This window comes from Podarcis muralis, chromosome 5 (assembly GCF_964188315.1).
Source record: "Podarcis muralis chromosome 5, rPodMur119.hap1.1, whole genome shotgun sequence".
NCBI classification, from domain to species: Eukaryota; Metazoa; Chordata; class Lepidosauria; order Squamata; family Lacertidae; genus Podarcis; species Podarcis muralis.
In genome coordinates, this window is record NC_135659.1 from 14,527,661 (window position 1) to 14,553,607 (window position 25,947).

The following is a 25,947-nucleotide window of genomic DNA, read 5'->3' on the forward strand; positions in this document are numbered from 1 at the left end:
TCCCAGGAGAAAACTCGGGGAAGATTTAGTCCAGAGCTCAGTTCTGTAGCACCGGCAAAACTTTAAAATCGGAGAACGCTCCGTTCTGAAGTGTTTCCTCGACAGGACTGTGCAGTGTAGTCGTGTCTGGAAGACAGATTTTAATGTTGCCTTTTCAGCAAACTGAAGTGTTTATTTCGTTGTTGCTAGTCTTGCACTTAAGTAGCCGTCAACCTTTTCAGACCCTTGAGACACCTTTAACCGCTTCCAACAGCAATTTTTTATTTTTTTAAAATTCCATTGTTTTCTTATAGTCTGGCCAAATCAGATGCAACTACAGAACACAGGTTTTTACTTGGGTGCAAAAAATTCATACAGATTTAAATGCACAAGCCAAGGTGTTCTTCCCTTTGTGTGCTAAGAGAGAGAATTTAAATTTATGTTCTCCTTGGTTTCCTTGCCACAATCTTTGTGTGTCTGTGGAATACAAACCCTGGTTTGTCTTGGTAATTGCTCAGCCCCTTTACCCTTGTTATCAAGCCTCTTTCTTTACCAAAAATGTATCACAGACGTACCTTGGAAGTCAACGGAATCTGTTCCGGAAGTCCGTTCAACTTTCAAAATGTTCGACTTCCAAGGCGCAGCTTCCAATTGGCTGCAGGAGCATCCTGCAGCCAATCGGAAGCCGTGCCAGACATTCGGCTTCTGAAAATCATTCGAAAACCGCAACAATCACTTCCAGTTTTTGATCGTTCGGGAGCCGAAACATTCAAGTTTACAGGCATTTGGCTTCTGAGATTCCACTGTAATTTGCAGCACTTGTTATTTTATCATGCAGAAATATTGCACAATCATGAAAAAACATTTATGACGAGGATGATTATTACCACTGCTACTACTAGACATGTCTGTCCTGTCCTCCAATGCCCATGAATCAGGTTGGCATACAACACTTTTAATATCAGAAAATCATATTAATATCAGAAAATGAAAGCTTGGATTAAGGTTCAATAGCAGTGCAGCAGCAGAGGACGAGAATATGTGCCTATTAACATCAACAGACACTTATCAAGGCTAAAGACCACCAGAGCAAAAAAATGTCTTCACCTGTCAGCAAAAGCTAGGAAGAAAGTTTTTTCAAAATACAAAAAACCCCAAACTGATTAGCTGTCAATCAAACGTGTAATGCTTGTACAGTAATAATGACAACAATAATTTATTACTTATACTCCGCCCATTCAGCTGGGTTGCCCCAGCCACTCTGGGCAGCTTCCAACTTAATATAAAAACACAGTAAGACATACTTTAAAAGCTTCCTGGTACAGGGCTTTCTTGAGAAGTTGTCAGCTACTATGCTACTTCCTCAGGATTAGTGCTATATCATTATTGTTCTTGTTATTTCTTTGCTCCTAAAGCAACTAATGGAAAGTCGCTCTTAAAAAAAGCCCCATTAGACAGCTATTTTTGCATATGTTTGATTGGTTGTTTGAGAGATGGGCTTGCAAGTGCGCTGCTAAAATTTGGCATGCTGGCTTGTAGGAGTCAGATTCTCCCTCTGAGCTAAACAGAAACTGTGTTCAGTTGCTTTTAATATTAAAAAATTCCTTCCAGTAGCACCTTAAAGACCAACTAAGTTAGTTCTTGGTATGAGCTTTCGTGTGCATGCGCACGAAAGCTCATACCAAGAACTAACTTAGTTGGTCTTTAAGGTGCTACTGGAAGGAATTTTTTTGTTTTTAATATTAATTGATTTATAATGACTTGGGATCAGCACATTTCCTTTTCAGCTGCTGTGGCCCAAGACACAGCCAACAGCCGTTAACTCCACCCAACTATTAATTGCAAGAAATGTTTGGCGCCAAAGATATTATATAGCAGTGGTGTCCAAACTTTTTTCAAAGAGGGCCAGATTTGATGACGTGAAGGGCCATGAGGGCCGACCAAAGGGCTGACCAAAGTTGTTAACCTTTAACCTTTTCTTAGGATTGAAGTTGTTGAGCTTTTTTTAAGGGTTGAAGTTCTTTTTTTAGGAGTTTACCCCAGGAAATAAACTGCCACAGGAGCCGGATTAAACTGACCGGCAGGCCAGATTAGGCCCCGTAAACGGACTTTGGACATGCCTGTTATATACCCTTCTAAGCCCAAACTTGGGGAGAGGGTGGGGAGACAGATGGAAAAAGGCCAAGGAACCACCAAAGTTTAATTCCATTCAGAAAGCACAGACTCACACGCATCTGAATAGATGGGACTTTCGAATACTTAATTCTTCTTCTTTCTCCTCCTCTTGTCAGTTTCACCCTCCATTTCTGGCAACAACGAAATGGTAACTGTTGTGGTTAATAATCCGGTTCGACTGGAATGTGAAGCTCGTGGGATCCCTGTTCCCATTCTGACCTGGCTGAAAGATGGTAGCCCTGTCTCTAGTTTCTCAAATGGACTCCAGGTACTTTGATGCTACTCTTGAGGGTTCCAGGACTATTTAAACTAGCTTATTTAATGAAATCGGTGGCCTGAGCTTTTCGGTAGCAGTCAAGGGGCTTCCCCAAATCCCACCCTGAAAGTGCCCCTGTGATTACTGCGTAGCATGGTCTGTTTGTAGCGTTCTCCACTTTTCTGCACCTTCGTTTGCTGCACCAAAAATGAGTGCTCTGTGGAAAGCCACATTGCAGCTGATGAGAGGTGAATGGCTCAGGACTGCAATACCTCAAGGACTGCCTCTTTCCATATGAACCTACCCAGACCTTGAGATCATCTTCTGAGGCCCTCCTTTGTGTGCCTCCTCCTTGAGAGGCCCAAAGGGTGGCAACACGAGAACGGGGCCTTCTCTGTAGTGGCTCCCCATCTGTGGAATGCTCTCCCCAGGGAGGTTCACCTGACGCCTTCATTATACACCTTTAGGCGCCAGGCAGAAATGTTCCTTTTTAACCAGGCCTTTGGTTGATCAGATTTACATCCTATACCCTCTTAAAATGTTTGTGTGGGGTTTTTTTTTGGAGGGGGGCTGTTGGGTTGTTTTTATTTTTATTACATATTTTGTGGTTTTATATCTTGATTTTATGCTGTGAACCGCCCTGAGACCTCCATGTATGGGGCAGAAAATAAATTCAAAATAATAATAATGGGAAATTGTTCCATGCTTCCATGTTAAAGGTAAAGGTAAAGGTACCCCTGACCATTAGGTCCAGTCGTGACCGACTCTGGGGTTGCGGCGCTCATCTCGCTTTATTGGCTGAGGGAGCTGGCGTACAGCTTCCGGGTCATGTGGCCAGCATGACTAAGCCGCTTCTGGCGAACCAGAGCAGCGCACGGAAATGCCATTTACCTTCCTGCCGGAGTGGTACCTATTTATCTACTTGCACTTTGACGTGCTTTCGAACTGCTAGGTTGGCAGGAGCAAGCCCTAGGCTCTGTAGTTTAACCCACAGTGCCACCTGTGTCCCTTTGCTTCCTTGTTAGGGCTTGGTTAAAGCATGACAGAGTGTGATACATGCAAACCAGGCCAGCTCTCAGGGATTGCCATTTCAAGGAGTGTTTTGGCCTTAGTCCCCACACCTGGGAATCCAGACTGGAGCACCTCCTTTTAACAGGATACCCATATTCCCACGGAGGGGCAGGTAGAGATTTACAACCTCCCCTGCAGCCATGCCTAGGTTATATCCGATGCCTTACCTTCCAAAGTAGCGATGATTGCTATGAGAAAGGCGAAAACCTCCCAGGTTAGCCAATTTACCTGGCAGGGGGAAAATTCCTCCCCGGCCAGCCAACTTAGTCCATAGCAAGGTCAGGTTACCCCATGTTACCCACGAAGCTGGTAGAAGCAAGCACAATGATAGGGAGGGTGGGAGCAAGATGCAAAAAAATAAAAAGGGTTTGCAGTGAGCCAGGTGCCTGTTTTTATCCCCTGAGTGGAGTCCTCTGTGGACCCAGTCAGGACTGCCCCCCAGAGTGAGCTCAACGTGAGTCTACATGGTCCAATCTTGCAGGCAAGCTAACTCAATTTATCTAGCCGGAGGGAGAGGCCAGGAACATCTCCCTCCGGCAGGAAACTTCCCAATGCTTTGGCTGCTATGGCAGAGGGCAGGTCCTGACCATTGCCCACTCTTGCTGGGATTGTTGGAACTTGGAAGTCCAATGCCTGGTTCAAAATACACCAGTTATGACACCCATACTATCACATATGAGCCAGAGATTTTTCTCCCTCTCCCATTCTTTAGTAGTGGAGGCAGAAAGGGCCATCTCTCTCACACACGCTGATGCCTGGGTCACTGTCATAGTAGGTTTCCAAACACCAGGAATGGAAGGAGATTACGTTCTCGCTTGTTGCAGCCAGCTAATGTGGTTCCGTTCTTGTAATAATAACCAGGGCCGCGGGTGGCGCTGTGGGTTAAACCACAGAGCCTAGGATTTGCTGATCAGAAGGTTGGCAGTTTGAAACCCTGCGACGGGGTGAGCTTCCGTTGCTCGGTCTCTGCTCCTGCTAACCTAGCAGTTTGATAGGTACCACTCCGGCGGGAAGATAAACGGCGTTTCCGTGCACTGCTCTGGTTCGCCAGAAGCGGCTTAGTCATGCTGGCCACATGACCCAGAAGCTGTATGCCGGCTCCCTCGGCCAATAAAGCGAGATGAGCGCCACAACCCCAGAGTCGACCATGACTGGACCTAATGGTCAGGGGTTCCTTTACCTTTACCTATGCTTGGGGGACATGATGGCGGAGCTCACAAGGTAGTTTTGGGGGAGAGTTTATGATCCCGTCGTACTTCATTTTTCTTTATTTAGTGGGAAATAATGAGGAACATGAAGACACCTGATTTTGAATTGCAATCAGGATTGTAATTTGATATGAAGATAATCAAATCCCTTGGTTAGTCACTAAAAAATGAAAAAATTGATATTAATAAGTGCAAAGTAGTAAGACAGGAACAGATATAGTAGAGATCTGTGGATGTATTGTGGAGATAAAACCAAACAGGATAGGAAAATTGCATTGTGTGATTGATGCAACTTGATATTATGTTTGTCAATTACATGCCACAATTCATGTCACTTTTTGACAATTTTACCTCTCTTTTTTTTAGATTCTTTCTGGAGGTCGTATCCTGGCACTGACAAGCGCACAGATCAGTGACTCGGGAAGGTACACATGTGTTGCGGTTAACGCTGCAGGGGAGAAACAGAGGGATATTGATCTCAAAGTTCACGGTGAGGACTCCACTTTCCCAAACGTAAACACTGGAAGAACTGCCAGGGACTGAAACAACATATCTCTTGATGAATTAGAACAGGGATGCTCACTCTGGTGCCTATGGACAACACAGTGACCTCAGACACCTCTCATGGTGCCCACCAAAACCTTCTGCCACTCCCATTTTTTATTTTTAAAAACTAGGAGTGCTTGGCTTGCTGGGGAAGTTCCCTGGGTTTTTATGGGGTGCAGTGTTTCATTCAGATACAGTGGTGCCCATAGAACAGACATTTATAAATACCGTATTTTTTGCTCTATAAGACTCACTTTTTCCCTCATAAAAAGTAAGGGGAAATGTGTGTGTGTCTTATGGAGCGAATGCAGGCTGCACAGCTATCCCAGAAGCCAGAACAGCAAGAGGGATTGCTGCTTTCACTGCGCAGCGATCCCTCTTGCTGTTCTGGCTTCTGGGATTCAGAATATTTTTTTTCTTGTTTTCCTCCTCCAAAAACTAGGTGTGTCTTGTGGTCTGGTGCGTCTTATAGAGCGAAAAATACGGTATATTGTGGCAATTTGTTAGTCAACCATTCATGTGAGAAGCAGAGAGGAAGGACCAAAAATATTTTTCACCCGAGATGGAGAGGTTAGAGAAACAAATTGGGGGATGCGCAGGATTTGTCTACTTGGTCTTACGTAACGATTTTGATTACTGTTTAAAAGAAATAGCATTGTTGATCTACACCATTCTACAAAATGGAGCCACTTTAATCTTCTGTTTCTCAGTTAACTAAATATTTGTCTCTGGGGAAATGCTGCATGCTTTGAATGTACACCAGTCCTCTTGTCTCCTGTTTCCATCTTCCATTTGCTCACAGTTAAGGACACGCACGGTTAATTTCAAAAACTCGTGTTTCTGGATGAACAGTTCAAGGGCGATGCCACCACTTTACAGGATAGTTCAAAAAGAGGGAGCTAAGAGTGGCACGGACACTTTCTTTCCTTAACAAAAGAATAATAACTTCACACTAACTGGTTAATGAAATTTGCTCTCAGTTGATGAAAGAAACATCCAGATTTGCATTAAAGTCAAATTCATGATTACGTAAGAATAAGTAAAGTAACTGATTGTAGCACAATCAGGGTTCTAAATCATGTGTGTAACCTCCATGAGCCAATTTGGATATTAGCTGTTTTAGATTAATCATTAGAAACACCAGTGTTTGGGAGAATTTTTTGGGGGGTGAGGGAAGCAAAATGGCCTACATTTAGAGGTTCTTTATGGGAGACTGAGAGTCAAGCTTTCAGTGTTCTTGCCCCTGCCAGATTTACATATAAGCTAAACAAGCTATAGCTCAGGGCCCCCCCAAAAAATTTAAAGGAAAAAACAACTGGATGTACACTTCCAAAATATAAGATAAAAAACAAATAAAATAAAATATACATACAACAACAGTCTTTCGAAATGGCTTTAGATACCTATTAGGTCTATAAATTAGCATATATTCAACACAAAAAACAGTGACAATTGGTTGTTGACAAAGGACAGCTGGACATATAAAGGGCCCCATTACCTTCAGTAGCTTAGGGCAGTGTTTCCCAACCTTTTTTGGGCAAAGGCACACTTGTTTCATGAAAAAAATATCGAGGCACACCACCATGCCAGATGGGGAAAGGTCACTTTTTACTTATGTAAAAAAAAATAAAAAAATAGTAACAGCATAGAAGGTAATGGTTATCTCTTTGATGTCTGATGGGAGGGCATTCCACAGGGCGGGCGCCACTACCGAGAAGGCCCTCTGCCTGGTTCCCTGTAACCTCACTTTTCACAGTGAGGGAATTGCCAGAAGGCCCTTGGCACTGGATCTCAGTGTCTGGGCTGAACGATGGTGGCGGAGACGCTACTTCAGGTATACTGGACCGAAACCGCTTAGGGCTTTAAAGGTCAGCACCAACACTTTGAATTGTGCTCGGAAAGGTACTGGGAGCCAATGTAGGTCTTTCAAGACTGTCGTTACGTGGTCTCGGCGGCAGGTAGCAGCGCTCACAGCTTACGGACTGCACCGTGTAACAGGTGTCTGGCCCAGCAGCCTAAGGCGGACAAGCCACTGAAACAGGCATTCAGAATCCATTCATTTCATAAAACCTGCAGGGCTCAATCTCTGTGTTTGTGTATGTGTGTGTTTCTGTTTTGCCCAAGGGTCTGGGGGTGGGAGAGAGCTCTTTAGCATGATGCTTTTAAAACAATTAAATTATCAACAAACAAACCTGATGATACGAATAGCAACGTCAGGTGCTACCAGGGGGGATGGGAGAAGGGGGCCTACTCGGAAGTAAATACTGCGTCCAGGCGCAATTAGCGCTGATTTAAGGTGCACCAAGACTGCCTAAAAACCTCACCAAAGATATGCAACAAAGCGCTTCGTTGCAGAGGGGAGAGTTTGTGCACCGTGGAGGCTGGAGGGCTTCTATTCTACATGCGGGGGTTGGGGGGGCGAGGAAAATGTGCTCCGTGGGGGGGCGGGGAAGGCAAGAAAAGGAGCTGAGCTCCCACGCTTGAGCAGGCCCGACTCGGTGGGGCGGACCACCCTCTCTCCTGGAGGAGGAGGAGGAAGAGGAGGAGGAGATTCCCATCCACGACGTGGCCTCCCGCGCTCCTGAACGGGAAATCTCTGCAGCCCAAGACTCTCCGCGAGGCAGCTCCTCCCTTCCTGCCTTGAGCCGCCGCCAGCCGCGCCCCCCTCCCCAGTTATCTGCTGCCTGCCAAGCCCCGCCCCTCTTCATTGTCCTCCCCTTCTGTTTATTCCCCTTCCTCCATCCCTCGCTTTTTTTCCTCTCTTTCCTTTTTTTTAAAAAAATATTTTCTCTTCCCCTTCTTTTTTTCCACCCTTTCTTTTTTCTCTTTCTCCCCCCCCCCTCCCCGCCCTCCTGGGTTAAAGGATTTGAGCAATGGGTCTGGAGGTGGAGCTCGTCGGAGGATTAGCCCGACTCGCCCGCCTCCCTCCCACGGCACACTAGGCAACGTCCGGCGGCACACTAGTGTGCCGCGGAACACCGGTTGGGAAACACTGGCTTAGGGCCTCATCAAACCTAAATCCAGCCCTGGTTCCTGCCTATCCTTTGGTTCTATGACTAGGAATACCAGCTCACTGTTTTGGGAGAGAGACTAGTTTCCTTTGCTACAGCAAAAAGAGATGACATTAATTCTTAACATGCTTCAGTTCCACCAAACATTATGGGAGAGGAACAGAATGTCTCTGTGGTTATGGGCGAAGATCTGGAGCTCCACTGCCAGAGCAATGCCATCCCCCCACCAACCTTAGAGTGGCTGAAGGATGGCCAGCCATTGCTGAAGAAACTGGGTCTCAGCATCACTGAAGGTGGAAGTGTATTGAAGGTAAGTTGAAAATAAAAAATGTTTTCCCCTCTCAAGTCTTTCATCCTTATGACCCCCGACACTAATAATACACAAGGCTCAACTGGCACTGTGATTCTTGACACAGAAGCTGTGGGCACATTTCCTTTTATTTGCGCTTGAAGCTGAGCACACGTGAAGCTAGACACAATCCATAAGTATCCTGCAGTTTCTTGAGAAAGACTGCTGCTTTCCCTCAAACCAGTTCCCGTCCAATTTGAAAATGAAAACTGCAGCTGAGCTGGGGTGTGTACGCTAGAAACCTCTGTTGCACATGTGCAGTTGACAACATGGGCGCAAATGTTAGATTCGTTGAATAGGCATTTAGGGGGTGGGGTTTGGGGCGTGGGAAAACAGGCAGTGCTTGTTGGGTGAAGACATCCTTGCCTCCACTCTGATATGTATGGCAATTGGAACATGGTGCAGAAAAATGATCTTGCTGCGTTTTAAGCAACTAATGTATAAATAGAGTAAAGGTACCTCCAGACTGACGGGACGCGGGTGGTGCTGTGGGTTAAACCACAGAGCCTAGGACTTGCCAATCAGAAGGTCGGCGGTTTGAATCCCCGCGATGGGATGAGCTCCCGTTGCTCGGTCCCTGCTCCTGCCAACCTAGCAGTTCGAAAACACGTCAAAGTGCAAGTAGATAAATAGGTACCACTCCGGCAGGAAGGTAAACGGCGTTTCCGTGCGCTGCTCTGGTTCGCCAGAAGCGGCTTTGTCATGCTGGCCACATGACCTGGAAGCTGTCTTCGGACAAACGCCGGCTCCCTCGGCCTATAGAGTGAGATGAGCGCACATTCTCAGAGTCGGTCACGACTGGACCTAATGGTCGGGGTACCTTTACCTTTACCTCTACCTCCAGACTGGGTGCAGGGGGGATTTCAAGCCCACACCAGGAAATTTAGATTTGTGTAATTAAAATGGATTAAGGCACTCTGTCACTCTAGTGCTGATATAGCGGACCTTTCTCAGGGAACTGGCACCCTAGGTCCTGTGACTATTGGGGAGAAGCGAGACAGGCAAAAACCGCCTGTGGAATTTTGCCAACTTACTGAATTAGTTGACTTCCTGTAGAATTACTGCAGAGGTTTAGCCTCATTAGGAGATTCTGAGCTTGCACTGAATTTTGCTCAAGGTCAAGATTCACTGACAACTTATAGATGCTTGAATCCCTCTTGAAGAACAAATCTAGTCTTACTGAACAATTTTGCTTCCCTCAATATTTTTCCACCTATGTTCATGGTACAGTATATGTTTCCCTTCACTGGTTTCCCTTATTGTTTCATATCAAGTTTAATCTTCTTTTTAATCTTTAAATTTCTCCATGGTCTTGGCCACTCCTGCCTGTCTTTGTTATGCCGTCTCCCCCTTCCCCTCATTTCCTCCATTCCTCAAACACTAATCTTCTTATTAAATCTCCACTCTTGGGCTGCTTCTCATTTCCATTCCCGCTTTGTGATCCCTTCTGCGTGGTACTGTCTCCCTCTGAATATTTGGCTGCTCACATCTTAGTCTCACTTTAATAAATTTTTAAGACCTCATATTTCATCTCTCATATTTCTCTTTGATGGCATATTTTATTTTTCAAGAAATCCTTTCATGCTCCTAGACTGTTGTTGTCAGAGCTGGCCCTACCATTAGGTAGAGCGAGGTGGCAGCACAGGGCAGCTGATTGTGGGTGCCCTGAAAAGGCAGAAAATTGTTTATTTAATTTATTGTACTTTTACAGCCAGGGAGTGGGAGAAGCATTGTAGGATTTCCTGCCTCAGATGCTGAAATAACTTGACTGGTCTTCTGTACTTTGTGACCCTTGAATGGATGAAGAGGGAAGGGTATCATTTGCTGCTCCCCCCCCCCTCAAGCAGCAGAATGCATCGGATCAGCTCTGTTTATTGTATTCTTTTAACTCTTTCCCCCTTCTTTTACTTTCTTTGCCAGCCGGCGCAGAATTTCCCCCCTCTGCTTCCATCTTCCCTGTCTTTTTGTTTCATCTCTCTTTTTTTAAAATTGTGTGCCCGCAGGCCAGGGACTTGTGCTTTCTAAACCATTTGGTACAGTGCCTAGCGCATTTCAGATGCTTCTACAAATAATAAGTGGTGGTGGTGCTGTTTTCGCTGGAGCTGAACTCTCGAAATATGCTTCTGATTTTGCTCTAATAATGTCAGGCCCAAGTTCTAAGACGAGGGGGTGGCCCTCGTTTTGGCACAAGCAAACGAGGATCAAAATGGCCACGGGCAAATCACACGACTGAAGGCAGGCTGTTGGCCGGGGGGTTCAAAATCAAGCATAAATGGAGGGCAAAGAAAGAGAGTCTGCATGGCTACCTTATGGGGTTGCTCAGAGTGGGGAGTGCTCTTTGGCACAAAGGATTTATAAGACCTGCTGTTTGCTTGCAATGTAGACTACAGGGTTCCCTTGATCCAGAGTTTAATGTACCCAGTTTATGTGAAGACTAGAGCAGGAGGTAGCTTGGTAGAGGAGGTAAAGTGCTGGAGACCGGCTGCTGAGGAGCTTACAGAGCCTAGGACTTGCCGATCAGAAGGTCGGCGGTTCGAATCCCCGCGACGGGGTGAGCTCCCCTTGCTTGGTACCTGCTCCTGCCAACCTAGCAGTTCGAAAGCACATCAAAGTGCAAGTAGATAAATAGGTACCGCTCCGGCGGGAAGGTAAACGGCGTTTCCGTGCGCTGCTTTGGTTCGCCAGAAGCGGCTTAGTCATGCTGGCCACATGACCCGGAAGCTGTACGCCGGCTCCCTCGGGCAATAAAGCGAGATGAGCGCCACAACCCCAGAGTCGGCCACAACTGGACCTAATGGTCAGGGGTCCCTTTACCTTTACTAACTCAGTGCACTTTTGATGGTTCAAAGCACTTCACATATAACAGCTTATTATAATCCTTAACAACAGCCCTGTTAGGTAAGCTTAGTATTATTGTCCTGTATAAATTGGGGACTGAGACTAAGTAGGCTAAAGTTAGTGGGTTTATGGTAGAGGGGAGATTTAAACCAGGAACTTAATGGTTCATAGTTTAGTCTAGCGCTGGCCCTGTGATGGGGCAGGGTGATGCGGTTGCCTCAGGTGGCAGAGGCTGAGGTGTGGGGAGGGGACAGAGCTGTGAGTGCCCTGTGGCCTGACCTGTACCCCCGGCACTAGTCTGCTGCCCTCAAATGCAGTGGAAGATACTTTCACCAGTATTGGTGTACAATTCAACTGCCAGTCAAATTGGCTTCTGCATGTGCATTGGAAGAGGACGCCATCTTGTCCATTGCCTCAGGCAGCAAAATATCCTGAGCCGGCCCTGGCTTAGTCTCCTAGCTGTTACACTGTGTCAGCTTCTAGGTTTGATTCAGGCAAAACCTGGTGGCAAGTATAATCAGGAGAATTTATTTCCAGCTGATGAACCATCACCAGCTCTTACTGTAAAGTAAGGGTAGAGAGAGAATACTTTTTATCTACTGAGATAGGAAAACAACGCTTTTCACTCAGTCTTCCCACTCAGTAGTTGACCAATAATCTGTAAAGCCCGTGAGTAAATTTGCAAGTAAGGTTATACTATGTTTAGGGAAGCTTTTAATGTTTGATGGACTATTGTATTTTAATATTTTGTTGGAAGCGGCCCAAGAGTGGCTGGGGAAACCCAGCCAGATGGGCAGGGTATAAATAAAACAATAATTAATAATAATAATAATAATAATAATAATAATAATAATAATAATAATAATAATAATTAATTTACATTGTGATGCTTTCATAACCATAACTGATTGCTGGAATATTTTGTGTGGTGTTCTTTTTTTTAAATTGCTAGATTAAAGAAGTGCAAACTCAGGATACTGGACGTTACACTTGTGAAGCCACAAATGTGGCTGGGAAAACGGAAAAGAACTACAACGTAAATGTATGGGGTAAGATATGCAGCTTTTGTAGTCACTTTCATAAAGAGCAGAACTCTATTAGTGAATGAAATGGGTGTTCCTGGAAAACCTAGGTGCATACAGTCATGCCTTGAGAGTTGAACGTTCCTGCTCCCGAATGATTGAAGTGTTCCGGAAGCAGAACATCCAACAGGGGTTCTGTGGCTTCCAGTGGGCCGCAGGAGCTTCCTGCAGCCAATCAGAAGCTGTGCTTTGGAAGTCAAACGTTTTGGAAGTCAAACGGACTTCTGGAACGGATTCTGTTTGATTTCCAAGGTATGACTGTACAGTGGTGCCCCGCAAGACGAATGCCTCGCAAGACGAAAAACTCGCTAGACGAAAGGGTTTTCCGTTTTTTGAGTCGTTCCGCAAGACGAATTTCCCTATGGGCTTGCTTCACAAGACGAAACGTCTTGCGAGTTCTTGCGAGTTGTTTCCTTTTTCTTAAAGCCGCTAAGTCGTTAATAGCCGCTAAGCCGCTAAGCCGTTAATAGCTGCTAAGCCGCTAAGCTAAGTCTCAGTATGTTTCCAAACACAATTCAAAGTGTTGGTGCTGACCTTTATAGCCTTAAACAGCCTCGGCCCAGTATACCTGAAGGAGTGTCTCCACCCCTATCATTTAGCCCGGATGCTGAGGTTCAGCTCTGAGGGCCTTCTGATGGTTCCCTCACTGCGAGGTTGCAGGGAACCAGTCTGAGGGCCTTCTTGGTAGTGGCGCCCATGAGATGTCAAGGAAATAAACAACTATCTGACTTTTAGAAGACATCTGAAGGCAGCCCTGTTTTGGGAATTTTTTAATGTTTGTTGTTTTGTTGTGTTTTTTATATTCTATTATTATTGTCCAGCATCACTGAGAGGGCACGAAGTTAGCTACACCCTTTCTTACAAGCTAAATCCTCTTCCTTCAAAATGATTATACTTCTTACTTTTCATGGAAACCATAGCTCTGCCTGTGAAAACCATCTGTAGGTGATGGTTTAAGAACATATTCTTTGCTTGCACACAGGATCCAGAAGCAACGTTGGACAGCCTTTTGGTGTTGCAAATCCAGGAAATTTGTGCGTTTGACTTAGTATTGCCCCATTTCCCCAGAGCTATCTCCCTTTCCAAAAGCTGGCAGAATTCAGCAGGATGGGCTTAAGGCTTTGCTTCTGGGAGACTTAGTGGTATTACAGCACTGGTTTGAAGTACGAGAGACTGAAATAAGAAGTAGAAATTGGTGCAATGCAAGAAAGGCTTTAACTGCTGCCAGCACTGAAGCTTTTAATTCTCTTTGCTATTTCAAACACCGAAAGAGTTGAAGAGGTTCAAACAGAAATGTTTCGTTCCTGTTTTGTACGCTCTCAGGAATAGTTTGAACAAACGGAAGGTACTCGGCTGTGTGTCCTGTTCGCCCCATTTAGCCCGTGAGGAATTCAGTACTTGAAAGAAGGGTCTGTGTGGGTCTGACTTTGCTTCTTCTGTTGGTTCTTACAGTGGCCCAGTGTTAGGTGCCATTTATTACTTGATAATTTTATAAGTTACAGATCACCAGCTATTTCTGACATTTCCCCACTTTAGTGCCAGCCAGTATTTATAGTTCAGACACGCTTACTCGTCTGACAGTAATTGAAGGAAACCTCATCAGTATGATATGCGAGTCCAGTGGAATTCCACCCCCGGCCCTCAGCTGGAGAAAGAATGGTAAGCAACTGCTATGGGTGAGGGCTTTCCATAGGAGCTAGCTGTTCCCTTCAACTTCTCTTTATCTCATTGGTTTGCAAAGCTTTCCCCGCAACCCTCCCCTCTTCACCTAGCCCCCTACATGTGCATAGTCACACCCACCCCATACATTGAAAGCATGTGGCTCCCCCAAATAGTCCTGGGAACTGCAGCTTTTTGAGGGTGTGGGAAATTGTAGCTCTGTAAGAGAGCAAACGGGATGCGGGTGGTACTGTGGGTTAAACCACAGAGCCTAGGACTTGCCAATCGGAAGGTCGGCGGTTCGAATCCCGGAAGCTGTACGCCGCCTCCCTCGGCCAATAAAGCGAGATGAGCGCCACAACCCCAGAGTCGGTCACGACTGGACCTAACGGTCAGGGGTCCCTTTACCTTTTTAAGAGGCAAGCAGGATTCTTTGTGGGAAGCCATGCTCTTTAAATGTGTTTTAAGTGTGGGGGGTGAATGTGACGAGTTCGGTCGGTATAAATGTAAAGGTAAAGGGACCCCTGACCATTAGGTCCAGTTGTGCCCGACTCTGGGGTTGCGGCGCTCATCTTACTTTATTGGCCGAGGGAGCCGGCGTACAGCTTCCAGGTCATGTGGCCAGCATGACTAAGCCGCTTCTGGCAAACCAGAGCAGTGCACGGAAATGCCATTTACCTTCCTACAGGAGCAATACCTATTTATCTACTTGCACTCTGACGTGGTTTCACATTGCTAGGTTGGCAGGAGCTGGGACCGAGCACCGGGAGCTCACCCCATCACGGGGATTTGAACTGCCGACCTTCTGATCGGCAAGCCCTAGGCTCTGTGGTTTAACTCACAGCGCCACCTGCGTCCTTGGGTCATTATAGCCGGCAGCAGTTGATACAGATTTGAACATTTGCTTCTAAAACCTCATTTGCTTCTGTTAAAGGTGCTTTCAAATCAAATTGTTCTTTCTTTGTTTAAGCGGAGTTAGGCTGAGGCGTGGAATTCTTGGACCCATTAATGTAATGGATCCTGCCCTTACTGTTCTCTTTCTTCCTTTGTCTGCTTTCCTCCTCCAGTCCTAGTAGGACAGGAGGCAAGCTTGACACAGTACATCGTTGCTGACTTCTAACCTATCATTCTTCCTTACTTGACCTCTGACCATGAGGACCAATTTTAATGGATGCAAAATTTCAAGACTGTAGACCTAAATCCACAGTGAAATGGAGGTGAATGATACCACTTAGGCCAGTGATGGCCAAACTTGGCCCTCCAGCTGTCTTGGGACTACAACTCCCATCATCCCTAGCTAACAGGACCAGTGGTCAGGGATGATGGGAATTGTAGTCCCAAAGCAGCTGGAGGGCCAAGTTTGGCCATCACTGACTTAGGCAGAACGCATGTTGATTTCTATAAACATAGTGACACCTGTGCCCAGCACTCAATGGCTATCTGGGAGTGGGGTTCAACGTTTGTGACCGTGTTGGAGTATGGTTGACATAGCCCAGCAGGAAATATGACTGGAATAGAATCTGTGTCAAAGAACCCTGAACCATGTGCCTCATCATATGCTCATTCCTATCTGAAATAATGTTTCTCTTGTAGGTTCTCCACTGCTGGCTGACCCTACAGGTAGGGTCAGAGTGTTATCTGGAGGAAGGCAGTTGCAAATTTCCATTGCTGAGAAATCAGATGCCTCTTCCTATGTGTGTATGGCTTCAAATGTTGCTGGAATAGCAAAGAAGGAGTATAACTTGGTGGTATACGGTAGGTCAACATGTCAAATTGCTTGTGGCCGTTCATTGGTTTGGAAGCGATGACCGTTGATGAGTAAAGCAGGGCTTGCAATCAAAGAACAAGAATGGAACAGGCGATTATCTAGTTCAACCCTCTGTTCTGCAGCAAGACCACAAAGTGGTCTCTGGAGTCTCCGCTTGTAAATATCAGTTTACCTTATCCACATTAGATTAATAAGAAGCCTTGGTGGTTTTGCCAAAACTTTGGGGCCAAGCTAAACATACTGTGGGAGATCCGTGATTGGATCTCCCACTGCCTTTCGTCTCTTGCTGAAAACGGCAGCAGAGGGGGTTTGGTTTGGGCTTGCAGGGGGAGAGTTCTTACTCTTGGCTCCAGTACTGCAGCCATGATTGGTTCTGAGCTTGATTAGCTGTGGGACCAGTAGTGGAGAGGGGGTTGTGGGGGCAGCACTGACCTGACCTCCCAGCACTAGAGTCGCTACTGCTTACTGGGACACAGCGCGGGTGGCTCTGTGGTCTAAACCACTGAGCGTCTTGGGCTTGCTGATCGGAAGGTCGGCGGTTCGAATCCCCACTACGGAGTGAGCTCCTGTTGCTCTGTCCCAGCTCCTGCCAACCTAGCAGTTTGAAAGCACACCAGTGCAAGTAGATGAATAGGTACTGCTGCTGCGGGAAGGTAAACGGCGTTTCCTTGCGCTCTGGTTTCCCTTGCGTCAGAAGTGGTTTAGTCCTGCTGGCCACATGAGCTGGAAAGCTGTCTGTGGACAAACGCTGGCTCCCTTGGCCTGAAAGCAAGATGAGCGCCACGACCCCATAGTTGCCTTTGACTGGACTTAACCGTCCAGGGGTCCTTTACTTTTACCTTTTACTGGGAGGGGCAAGGCAATGCAGAGGTCCACCTTGTGCAATTAATTTGGCAGGTGCATTGGCTCCACCTATGCATTTGAATTAGTTCTGACCTCCACAGTGCCCTGACCCTCTGAATCTCTCTCTCCCAGGGAGCACTACCACCCCAGCCTATAATCTCATCCTGCCACCCACCATTGCATAGGGTGGAGGCACAATATGAGTACATGTGAGCACATGTTGCAGTTCATAGTATCCTGGAGGGTAGGATTGGCATGGGGTAAAGGCTTAAGCTCTTCCTTTCCCTATGCAATGCCCCCACACAAGAATTCCACCCCCTGCCCTCTCTGCATTCTGCAAAAGAAAACAAGACATACAGTCACAGATTTTCTGCGTCGAATTTAGTTTTGTTCTCGGAAGCTGAACTCTTTGTGCTAAGTCTGGAATGTTGTTTTGTTTCTCTGAATAGTTCGTCCAACTATACTGGGCAGCGAAAGCCAGCAGTCGGATGTAACTGTGACTCGAGGGAATGATATTTCATTAGAATGCAAGGCAGAAGGGATTCCGGTGCCAGCTGTCACCTGGATGAAGGATGGCCGTCCATTGGTCAGTGGGAGAGGAGTGGAAATACTGGACGAAGGACATCGTCTGTGGCTTAAAAACTCTCAGGTGTCAGACACTGGCCGCTATGTGTGCATTGCTGTGAATGTGGCAGGACTGACTGACAAGAAATATGACTTAAGCATTCACGGTGAGCAAAGGAAATAAATGTGTGCCACAGAAGAGATGCATGTTTGGGGCCAAATCAACAATTCCTCTCTGTTTTACAGTGCTGGCCCAACCTTGTACAGTGGAACCTCGGTTCTCGAACGTCTCCGTTGACAAACGTTTCGGAACCCGAATGCCGAAAACCCAGAAATAAATGCTTCCGTTTTGGAACGCGCCTTGGAAGTCAAACGTCTTCCGTTGCGTGTTTTTCAATTTTCTCAATTGAATTTGTTGACAGCCCTTTCTGCCTCAGTTTTCGAATTTTTCGGAAGTCAAACGGTCTTCCGGAACGGATTACGTTCGAAAGCCGAGGTTCCACTGTACTGTAAATTAAGTGATAATTCCCCAATCTTGAAAATTTCCCCCAAATGTTCCTCAGACTAGCCTCCTGCTAAAAGTACGAGCACCTCAGATTTTCTCTTCCTTAGCCATAAAACGGGAGGTCCATGTTGTTCTCCTTAGAACTGCTTCTAATGTTACAAGGAAATTGTGTCAAGAGGGAATGTTGGGTGACTTGTGGTTCCTTTCCCCACACTTCTGGGTCTCTTTCAAAGGGGATGTGTGTATTTTCCCACTAAGAGATGTGTGTTGTGTTCTCATAGAAGGAAGACATGTTTCTCCCCGCCCCCTTCCAGCTATCCTTGTGTCAAGAGAGACGAGAAAGTTCCTTGCTGTGAGCTCATCCAAGTCCCCAGCTTGGGGGCATGCATATTATGAGCATATTGCCCCACTGAGGACATTTGTGATCACTAGCTGCCAAAAGCATTCTGTTAACCTATTCTGCATTTGTGGATTATTTTATGGAACAGATGGTTTTGGCTGTCCATTATTGAATTATGCTTTCTTATGTGCCTTCCTTCTGGGTTTTTTTTGTGTGTGCTTTTTTTTGCAGTCCCTCCAAGCATTGCAGGTGACCTGACTGTGCCTGAAAACATCAGCGTAGTCGAGAAAAACCCTGTCACGCTGATTTGTGAAGCTTCGGGAATTCCCCACCCATCAATAACATGGCTGAAGTATGGGCAGCCTGTCTTTTTGAGTAGCTCTGTTAGAATCCTGTCAGGTAAGCAGGGGATACTGAAGGCGAAGAAGTTACTTTTTTTAAAAAAAAAAAAAAAGCTAAAATGAGCACCTTGTGCAGCAGAGTTAGGGTCAAATTAAGTAGAAGCCTGTGGAAAGAATAAACGAAATATGAACTAGTTTACAACACCAGCAGTAATACATAGCAATACTTTTCCTGGATTATACCCCGTCTGATTAGAGGTGGGATAAAGAGGCAGCAGGGATGCGGGTGGCGCTGTGGTCTAAACCACTGAGCCTCTTGGGATTGCTGATCGGAAGGTCGGCGGTTTGAATCCCCGCAACAGGGTGAGCTCCTGTTGTTCTGTCCCAGCTCCTGCCAACCTAGCAGTTCAAAAGCACGTCAAAGTGCAAGTAGATAAATAGGTACCACTCTGGTGGGAAGGTAAACGGCATTTCTGTGCGCTTTTCTGGTTTTGCCAGAAGCGGCTTAGTCATGCTGGCCACATGACCCGGAAAAACTGTCTCTGGACAAATGTCGGCTCCCTCGGCCCATAGAGCGAGATGAGCGCCGCAACCCCAGAGTCGTTCGCGACTGGACTTGACTGCCAGGGGTCCTTTACCTTTTTTAATGAGGCACCAGGAGAATCCTCAATATTCAGAACTTACCTCTTTCTCAGCAACTCATGGAGGTACGAGGCGGAAGTGTGATTGAGGGAGAAATCCATTCTGTTCACATTTTAATGCGCAGAAATGTTAAGGTATTGTTGTAAGGAAAACTGCTCCTCTTTCCTTCACGGGGTATCCAGCAGCCTGTATAGAGTCCGTAAGTGGGTTCCCTATTGGTAGGAGGAAACAACAGAGGCCAACCAGAGAATATTAAGAAGCAAAGCGGCTATAAGCCTGATCTTTATCAAAGATCAGGAGGGAGGAGGGAGGAGAACCCTGAACAATGATGCGCAAGCCCTTATATAGACTCTTGAAATTGTCCACCTTGTAACCCCCGAAAACATCATACATACATCACAGAAGGAGGTGGTCTACAGTAGAAATCCTGCCTGCCAGAATACCTGGTAATGGTCACTGACTGCATTACCTGGGCAGCCTGGCCATTCTTTGGTGATGGTTAATACTTTAGTTGCTGAATCCAGCTCATAGGCTCACCTTAAGGTAAAGGTACCCCTGCCCGTACGGGCCAGTCTTGCCAGACTCTAGGGTTGTGCGCTCATCTCACTCTATAGGCCGGGAGCCAGCGCTGTCCGCAGACACTTCCGGGTCACGTGGCCAGCGTGACAAGCTGCATCTGGCGAGCCAGCGCAGCACACGGAATGTCGTTTACCTTCCCGCTGGTAAGCAGTCCCTATTTATCTACTTGCACCCGGAGGTGCTTTTGAACTGCTAGGTTGGCAGGTGCTGGGACCGAACGACGGGTGCGCACCCCGCCGTGGGGATTCAAACCGCCGACCATGCGATCGGCAAGTCCTATGCGCTGAGGTTTTACCCACAGCGCCACCCGCTCACCTTATTCATACACAAATATGTCCTTAAAGCAGGATTTGTAAGCAGAAAGATAATGGGAAGGCTTTCCCCATTTGCCTCCCTTACAGCAGAAGTATATTTGAGGTCATTGGGAGAGTCAAAATGGCTTCAGGATTGCTCTGTCGTACTACTTCAGACACTTGGTTCATATATTTAGATACGTGTGCATTTATGAATATTCCATATTTGAGGCCTTAAAATTCTTATGACAGTGTCCTGGGATCAATATGGGCACTATATATTGTCAGGCTATATTTGACAGTCAGTTTTCATTATAACATGCGAATGTATGACTCCTCTTCAGGTGGCAGGATGTTGCGCTTGATGCAGGTGAATATGAAGGATGCCGGTCGCTACACCTGTGTGGTGACTAACGTTGCAGGAGAGGAGAGGAAGAACTATGAACTCTCTGTTTTAGGTGAGTATGCGACAGCTGTCAGGAGGGTTAGAGAACTTTTGGGTTATAGCTCCTGGTATTCATGAATAGTTCCACGGCTATTCTAAGGCAGAGGGCCTTCTCGGTAGTGGTGCCTGCCCTGTGGAATGCCCTCCCATCAGATATCAAAGAAATAAACCACTATATGACTTTTAGAAGACATCTGAAGGCAGCACTGTTTACGGAAGTTTTTAATGACTGATGTTTTAATGTATTTTTAATCTTTTGTTGGAATCCGCCCAGAGTGGCTGGGGAAACCCAGCCAGATGGGCGGGGTAGAAATTTATTATTATTATTATTATTATTATTATTAGTTGTTGTTGTTGTTACAAATGTCAATCTGGAGAAAACCTGATATTTGCTCTGAATCAGCGTCAAAAATCGGGTTTTCCTGGGAGGAAGGGATGGGGTAAACAGAAGTGTGGATGAGCCTTACGACTTTTATCACATCCAAATGACCTGAGAAGATAATAGGATGAATGCACATATGAATTATGGCGGCTCTCTTTATTTCCATTGAAAGTCTCAGAAAAACCCCCTGCTCCCAACGTAAATGAGTGTATTTAAGGTTTCATCATATACTTGGCAAGGTGCAAGATTTCTCACCTCTCAGCCATGTTTTGAGAATATGGTTGCTGACAATGGAGCAGCATTTATGGTTTCTAATGTGTGCTAACTAGATGTCCTCATTCATATGCCTTTCTCGGTTTGTTTTTAACCATGTAAAAGTTCCTCCGGGCATTGTGGGAGAAAACAACCTGGAAGATGTGAAAGTGAAAGAGAGGCAGAGCCTCATGCTGACCTGTGAAGTAACAGGTAAGGCAAGGTTTATCTTAATTACAGGTGACTTGGCCATTTGTTGGGGCCAGATTAGATGTGATGTGGACAGCCACATTCCTGTCTCTATGTCTGCCCTGTTCATATAGAAAGGCCATGTGTGTGTGTCTACTTTTTGCACCAACACAAGACAGGAGAGCTCACCTCTCCTGTTCTGTAGCTTTACCTCCCTATTCAGCCTCTTTTCTCCCAGGCTGGTTCCAATATTGGAAATGAGCCAAGCCGGGGGGAAAGTGAATGAATTAAGTCAATTTGGGAAGCTGAGGTCTTTCTCTGTTCAGCTGCCGTCCCTTCCAACCTTCCAATTTATCCATGGTGAACAAGGGTAGCCTCCTGTTATGTCCACTTTTGACCCTTATGTTATGTGCAGCAATGCTGCAGGATCTTCTGTGAGCTTGGTTTTTAATTTATTTTTTAATGAGGAGACCTTGCTAATCTCAAATGTCTCTTCTCTCACATGTGCAAACACACCCACGTGCCAGCTTGATTGGGGATGGGGCAGAACAACTCGAAGGAGGAATTGGCTACTGGGAACAAAAGATAAGGAGGCAAAAGATAAGGATGCTTGTGTTCCATGTTGCTTTCGCCACTAGTTAGAAGGTGGAGTCAGATTAATAGGGTCCACCGTGGATTTATAAAGGAGACTAAGCAAAGTGTTGAGTGGGAATGATTTCTGCCTCGGGCCATTTGTTCCCGAACAATATGCCCCAAAGTTACAGACAGATATCAGTCACTCTGTTCTAAAGGGCCATTGATAAGTTAGATTCAAAGTGTGAAGGAAACAAGCAAGAAAGGATTATGCTTTATATATCTTCTATGCCGGTCATAATGGTCAATTGCAGGCAAAATACTGACTCTTGCATACCATGGTTTGCAAATGGGGAAGAAGATTCAGGAATTCACACTCCTAGAGCTTGAAGGACCATGAAGGTCATCAAGTCCAGGAATCTTTTTGCCCAGCGTCGGGCTTGAACCCACAACCTTTAGATTAAGAGTCTCCTGCTGTGTTGACTGAGCTATCCCTCCTCTCCAGTGTGGTGTAGTGGTTAAGAGCGGTAGACTCGTAATCTGGTGAACCGGGTTCGCGTCTCCGCTCCTCCACATGCAGCTGCTGGGTGACCTTGGGCTAGTAATACTTTTCTGAGGTCTCTCAGCCCCACTCACCTCACAGAATGTTTGTTGTGGGGGAGGAAGGGAAAGGAGAATGTTAGCTGCTTTGAGACTCCTTCGGGTAGTGATAAAGCGGGATATCAAATCCAAACCTCCTCCTCCTCCTCCTCCTCCTCCTCCTCTTCTTCTTCTTCTTCTTCTTCTTCTTCTTCTTCTTCTTCTTCTTCTTCTCTTGGCTGATCCCCTCCCTGCATTGTTTAACTTCATAATTTAATATCATTTAATATGTTGTTGTTGTTGTTTAGTTGTTTAGTCGTGTCCGACTCTCCGTGACCCCATGGACCAGAGCACTCCAGGCACTTCTGTCTTCCACTGCCTCCCGCAGTTTGGTCAAAATCATTTAATATAGGGGCAGGGAATTGCTTTCAGTCTGAGGGGCAGCTTCAAACTTGGCCAACCTTTCAGTGGTCATATTCCAATAGTGGGCAGGGCAAAAAACCCAAACACAATTGTCAGGGAACTGCCATCAGTGCCGGAGGGAGAGAGCAAAATCCAGAGGGATTCCAGAGAGCGTCCCGGGAGTAGGAGAGGCAGCCCATCTTCTGGGGAAGAGAATCAGCGTAGCACCAGTGGAGAAGGGGGGCAGATGGGGGAAGCGGCGAGGCGGTCCCAGGACTCCTTGCCGGGGACCAGCGGGGAGATAGAGGTCCTCCGCTGCCTACGCCCTCCTTGCGCAGAAGGCTTTCACGCAGAGAGAGTAGGAGGAGACTAGGCGTCAAAGAGCTTCTTTGCTGGAAGAAGTTTAAGAAACGCCCACTGACGGATTCTGCCAGCGATTGAGACAGCCATGGGAGAGTGGCTGTCCGGACAGAAAAGGTTCACAGGCAACCCAGCCAGGTGTTGGGACAGGCTTACGCACGAGCAACCCCTAGAACCACTACAACAATGAAGAATAAACATGGCCTCCAACCATCTATTCCATACACAAACACACAAGTTCTAGACAAACCAACACTATGATCAAAGACCAAAGACTTAGGTTTCCCCTTTTGTATGGAAGACGGGCTTTCCTTCTGCACTGTTACTGAGATTGGAGCTGGCAGATGAAGATGGAACTGGGAGCAGGAACACAGCTTTCGAATGCTGCAAGCCGAAGGCATTTCAGGTCATTAGCAGCGTCCTTAGAAACAGCAACTTCCCGCTGCTTCCTAGACTGTGCCAAATTCGAATGCGATTCAACATTTTATGGCATAAGATTCCTTAGTTAAGCCAGGGAGTGATTCTTAAGCCATGGCTTGTGTAACTGCTGTTCAAAGCCATGGAAAGTTCAGCTTTGCACAAAAGGGTCCCACATGTGCTGCGGTAACTGCAGGTTTTATGTTGCATGTTCTCTGTCAGTTGTTGTTGTTGTTACTTAGTTGTTTAGTTGTGTCCGACTCTTCGTGACCCCATTGACCAGAGCACACCAGACATTCCTGTCTTCCACTGCCTCCCGCAGTTTGGTCAAACTCATGCTGATAGCTTCAAGAACACTGTCCAACCATCTTGTCCTCTGTCGTCCCCTTCTCCTTGTGCCCTCAATCTTTCCCAACATCAGGGTCTTTTCCAGGGAGTCTTCTCTTCTCATGAGGTGGCCAAAGTACTGGAGCCTCAGCTTCAGGATCTGTCCTTCCTGTGAGCACTCAGGGCTGATTTCCTTCAGAATGGATAGGTTTGATCTTCTTGCAGTCCATGGGACTCTCAAGAGTCTCCTCCAGCACCATAATTCAAAAGCATAGATTCTTCGGTGACCAGCCTTCTTTATGGTCCAGCTTTCACTTCCATACATCACTACTGGGAAAACCATAGCTTTAACTATAGGGGCCTTTGTTGGCAAGGTGATGTCTCTGGTTTTTAGGATGCTGTCTAGGTTTGTCACTGTTAGTAATCAAGGTTAATTCTGGCACAGTTTCCTCTTGACAAAGTTTCCCAAGGCCGTTTCATTCTCTAGTTACAAGGGCAGCCCTGGTTGACATTAACCTTGGTTTAGCATTGATGCGCATATAATGCTGGGCCATGGTTAAGACAGATAAAGAGAGCGAGAGAGCATTTGCAATTAAGATGGAAGGAAGGAATGGAAGAGAGCTTGGTTCCAGAATTGCAAAGCATGGTTTGGAGGGAACCAGTGTTACATCTGCACCGGACCGTTGCCAAGATATATTTTGTAAATACAGCCCACTGTGATTTTTCTCCACCACAGAATTACTGTAAACTTTTACTTTGCGGTAGGAAAATGTGTTGCGTATACAGAGGCAAACTTGGCAGTAGGAAGGTGGGATAGTGGCCAACACAATATGAAGTAACTCAGGTGTAAAATAATTCTGCCTTTAAGACAAATGGCTATCACGTTTGCTTTGCAAATGTCCACAGCAAATGTATATCATCTTAGACCGAATTCAAACTGGTGATTAAAAAAAAATCAACTATTGAATTTCACAGAGCTGTTCTGAAGTTCTCTACTAATGGAATATAAGGTTGTATTCAGTGCTAGTCCCACTCAGAGTAGACCCATTAAAATTAATGAACGTGACTAATTTAGGTCCATTAATTTCAATTGCTCAGCTTTGGGTAAAACTTAGTTGGAGTCAATCCATGACTTTTTTTTTGCATTTGATGTTGGGCTCACATCTAACTGCCTCTGCAGACATGTACATAATAGCTCTCTGAAGAAGTGTTCTGTGATTTTTTTAAAAAAAATACCCTTACCTACCAACAAAAAATAGTCTGTACCTGTATGCATTATACCTATACTGTTCCTCATATCTATATATCTATATATCTATATATCTATATATCTATATATCTATATATCTATATATCTATATATCTATATATCTATATATCTATATATCTATATATCTATATATCTATATATCTATCTATATATATCTTTTTCTGATATATAGTTTTCACTTTATATTTTAATTTTAAAGTTTCCTGAACAATGAAGTGTCATTAACAGTTACAAATATATGTTGCTGTTTTTCTTTGCTTTTTTTTAAAAAAAGGGAACCCTATCCCAGAGATCACATGGTTAAAAGACGGGCAACCTTTCCTAGAGGATGACAGCCATCAGTTAATATCCAACGGGCGCTTTCTTCAAGTTACAAATACACAAGTATCTGACACGGGGAGATACACCTGCATTGCGTCCAATACAGCTGGAGACAAGAGCAGAACCTTCAGTGTTAATGTACTTGGTAAGATTCCTGTGTGTTTTCCATAGAAGAAGGAAGATCTGTTTCGACGGAATATGTCAGTAAAACATTTTGCATGCAATTTCCCCTAATGTGTTGCACGACTCTATGCCATTCTTAGTGATATATCCACTTTTATACACACCTTTCTATTATATGCATTTTTGTATACATTGGTCAGAGAACTGAATTGCAAAATTTGGAGAAATCTGAAGCTTGAAGGATGCCTGCATTTTGGT

General features: G+C 45.7%; 1 protein-coding gene across 4 annotated transcripts in view; it reads left to right on the forward strand.

Annotated features, from left to right (window-relative positions):
* HMCN1 (hemicentin 1) overlaps window positions 1-25,947 on the forward strand; it is a 314,549-nt gene that overhangs the window by 175,862 nt on the left and 112,740 nt on the right. For all 4 annotated transcript variants that reach the window (XM_077928329.1, XM_077928326.1, XM_077928327.1 and 1 more), the window contains 11 exons: window positions 2,271-2,422; window positions 5,056-5,179; window positions 8,381-8,556; window positions 12,386-12,482; window positions 14,052-14,174; window positions 15,768-15,929; window positions 17,235-17,516; window positions 18,426-18,593; window positions 20,394-20,507; window positions 21,255-21,341; window positions 25,520-25,711. In XM_077928329.1, coding sequence (XP_077784455.1) covers window positions 2,271-2,422; window positions 5,056-5,179; window positions 8,381-8,556; window positions 12,386-12,482; window positions 14,052-14,174; window positions 15,768-15,929; window positions 17,235-17,516; window positions 18,426-18,593; window positions 20,394-20,507; window positions 21,255-21,341; window positions 25,520-25,711 — 1,677 coding nt within the window. The remainder of the gene's footprint in view (window positions 1-2,270; window positions 2,423-5,055; window positions 5,180-8,380; window positions 8,557-12,385; window positions 12,483-14,051; window positions 14,175-15,767; window positions 15,930-17,234; window positions 17,517-18,425; window positions 18,594-20,393; window positions 20,508-21,254; window positions 21,342-25,519; window positions 25,712-25,947) is intronic.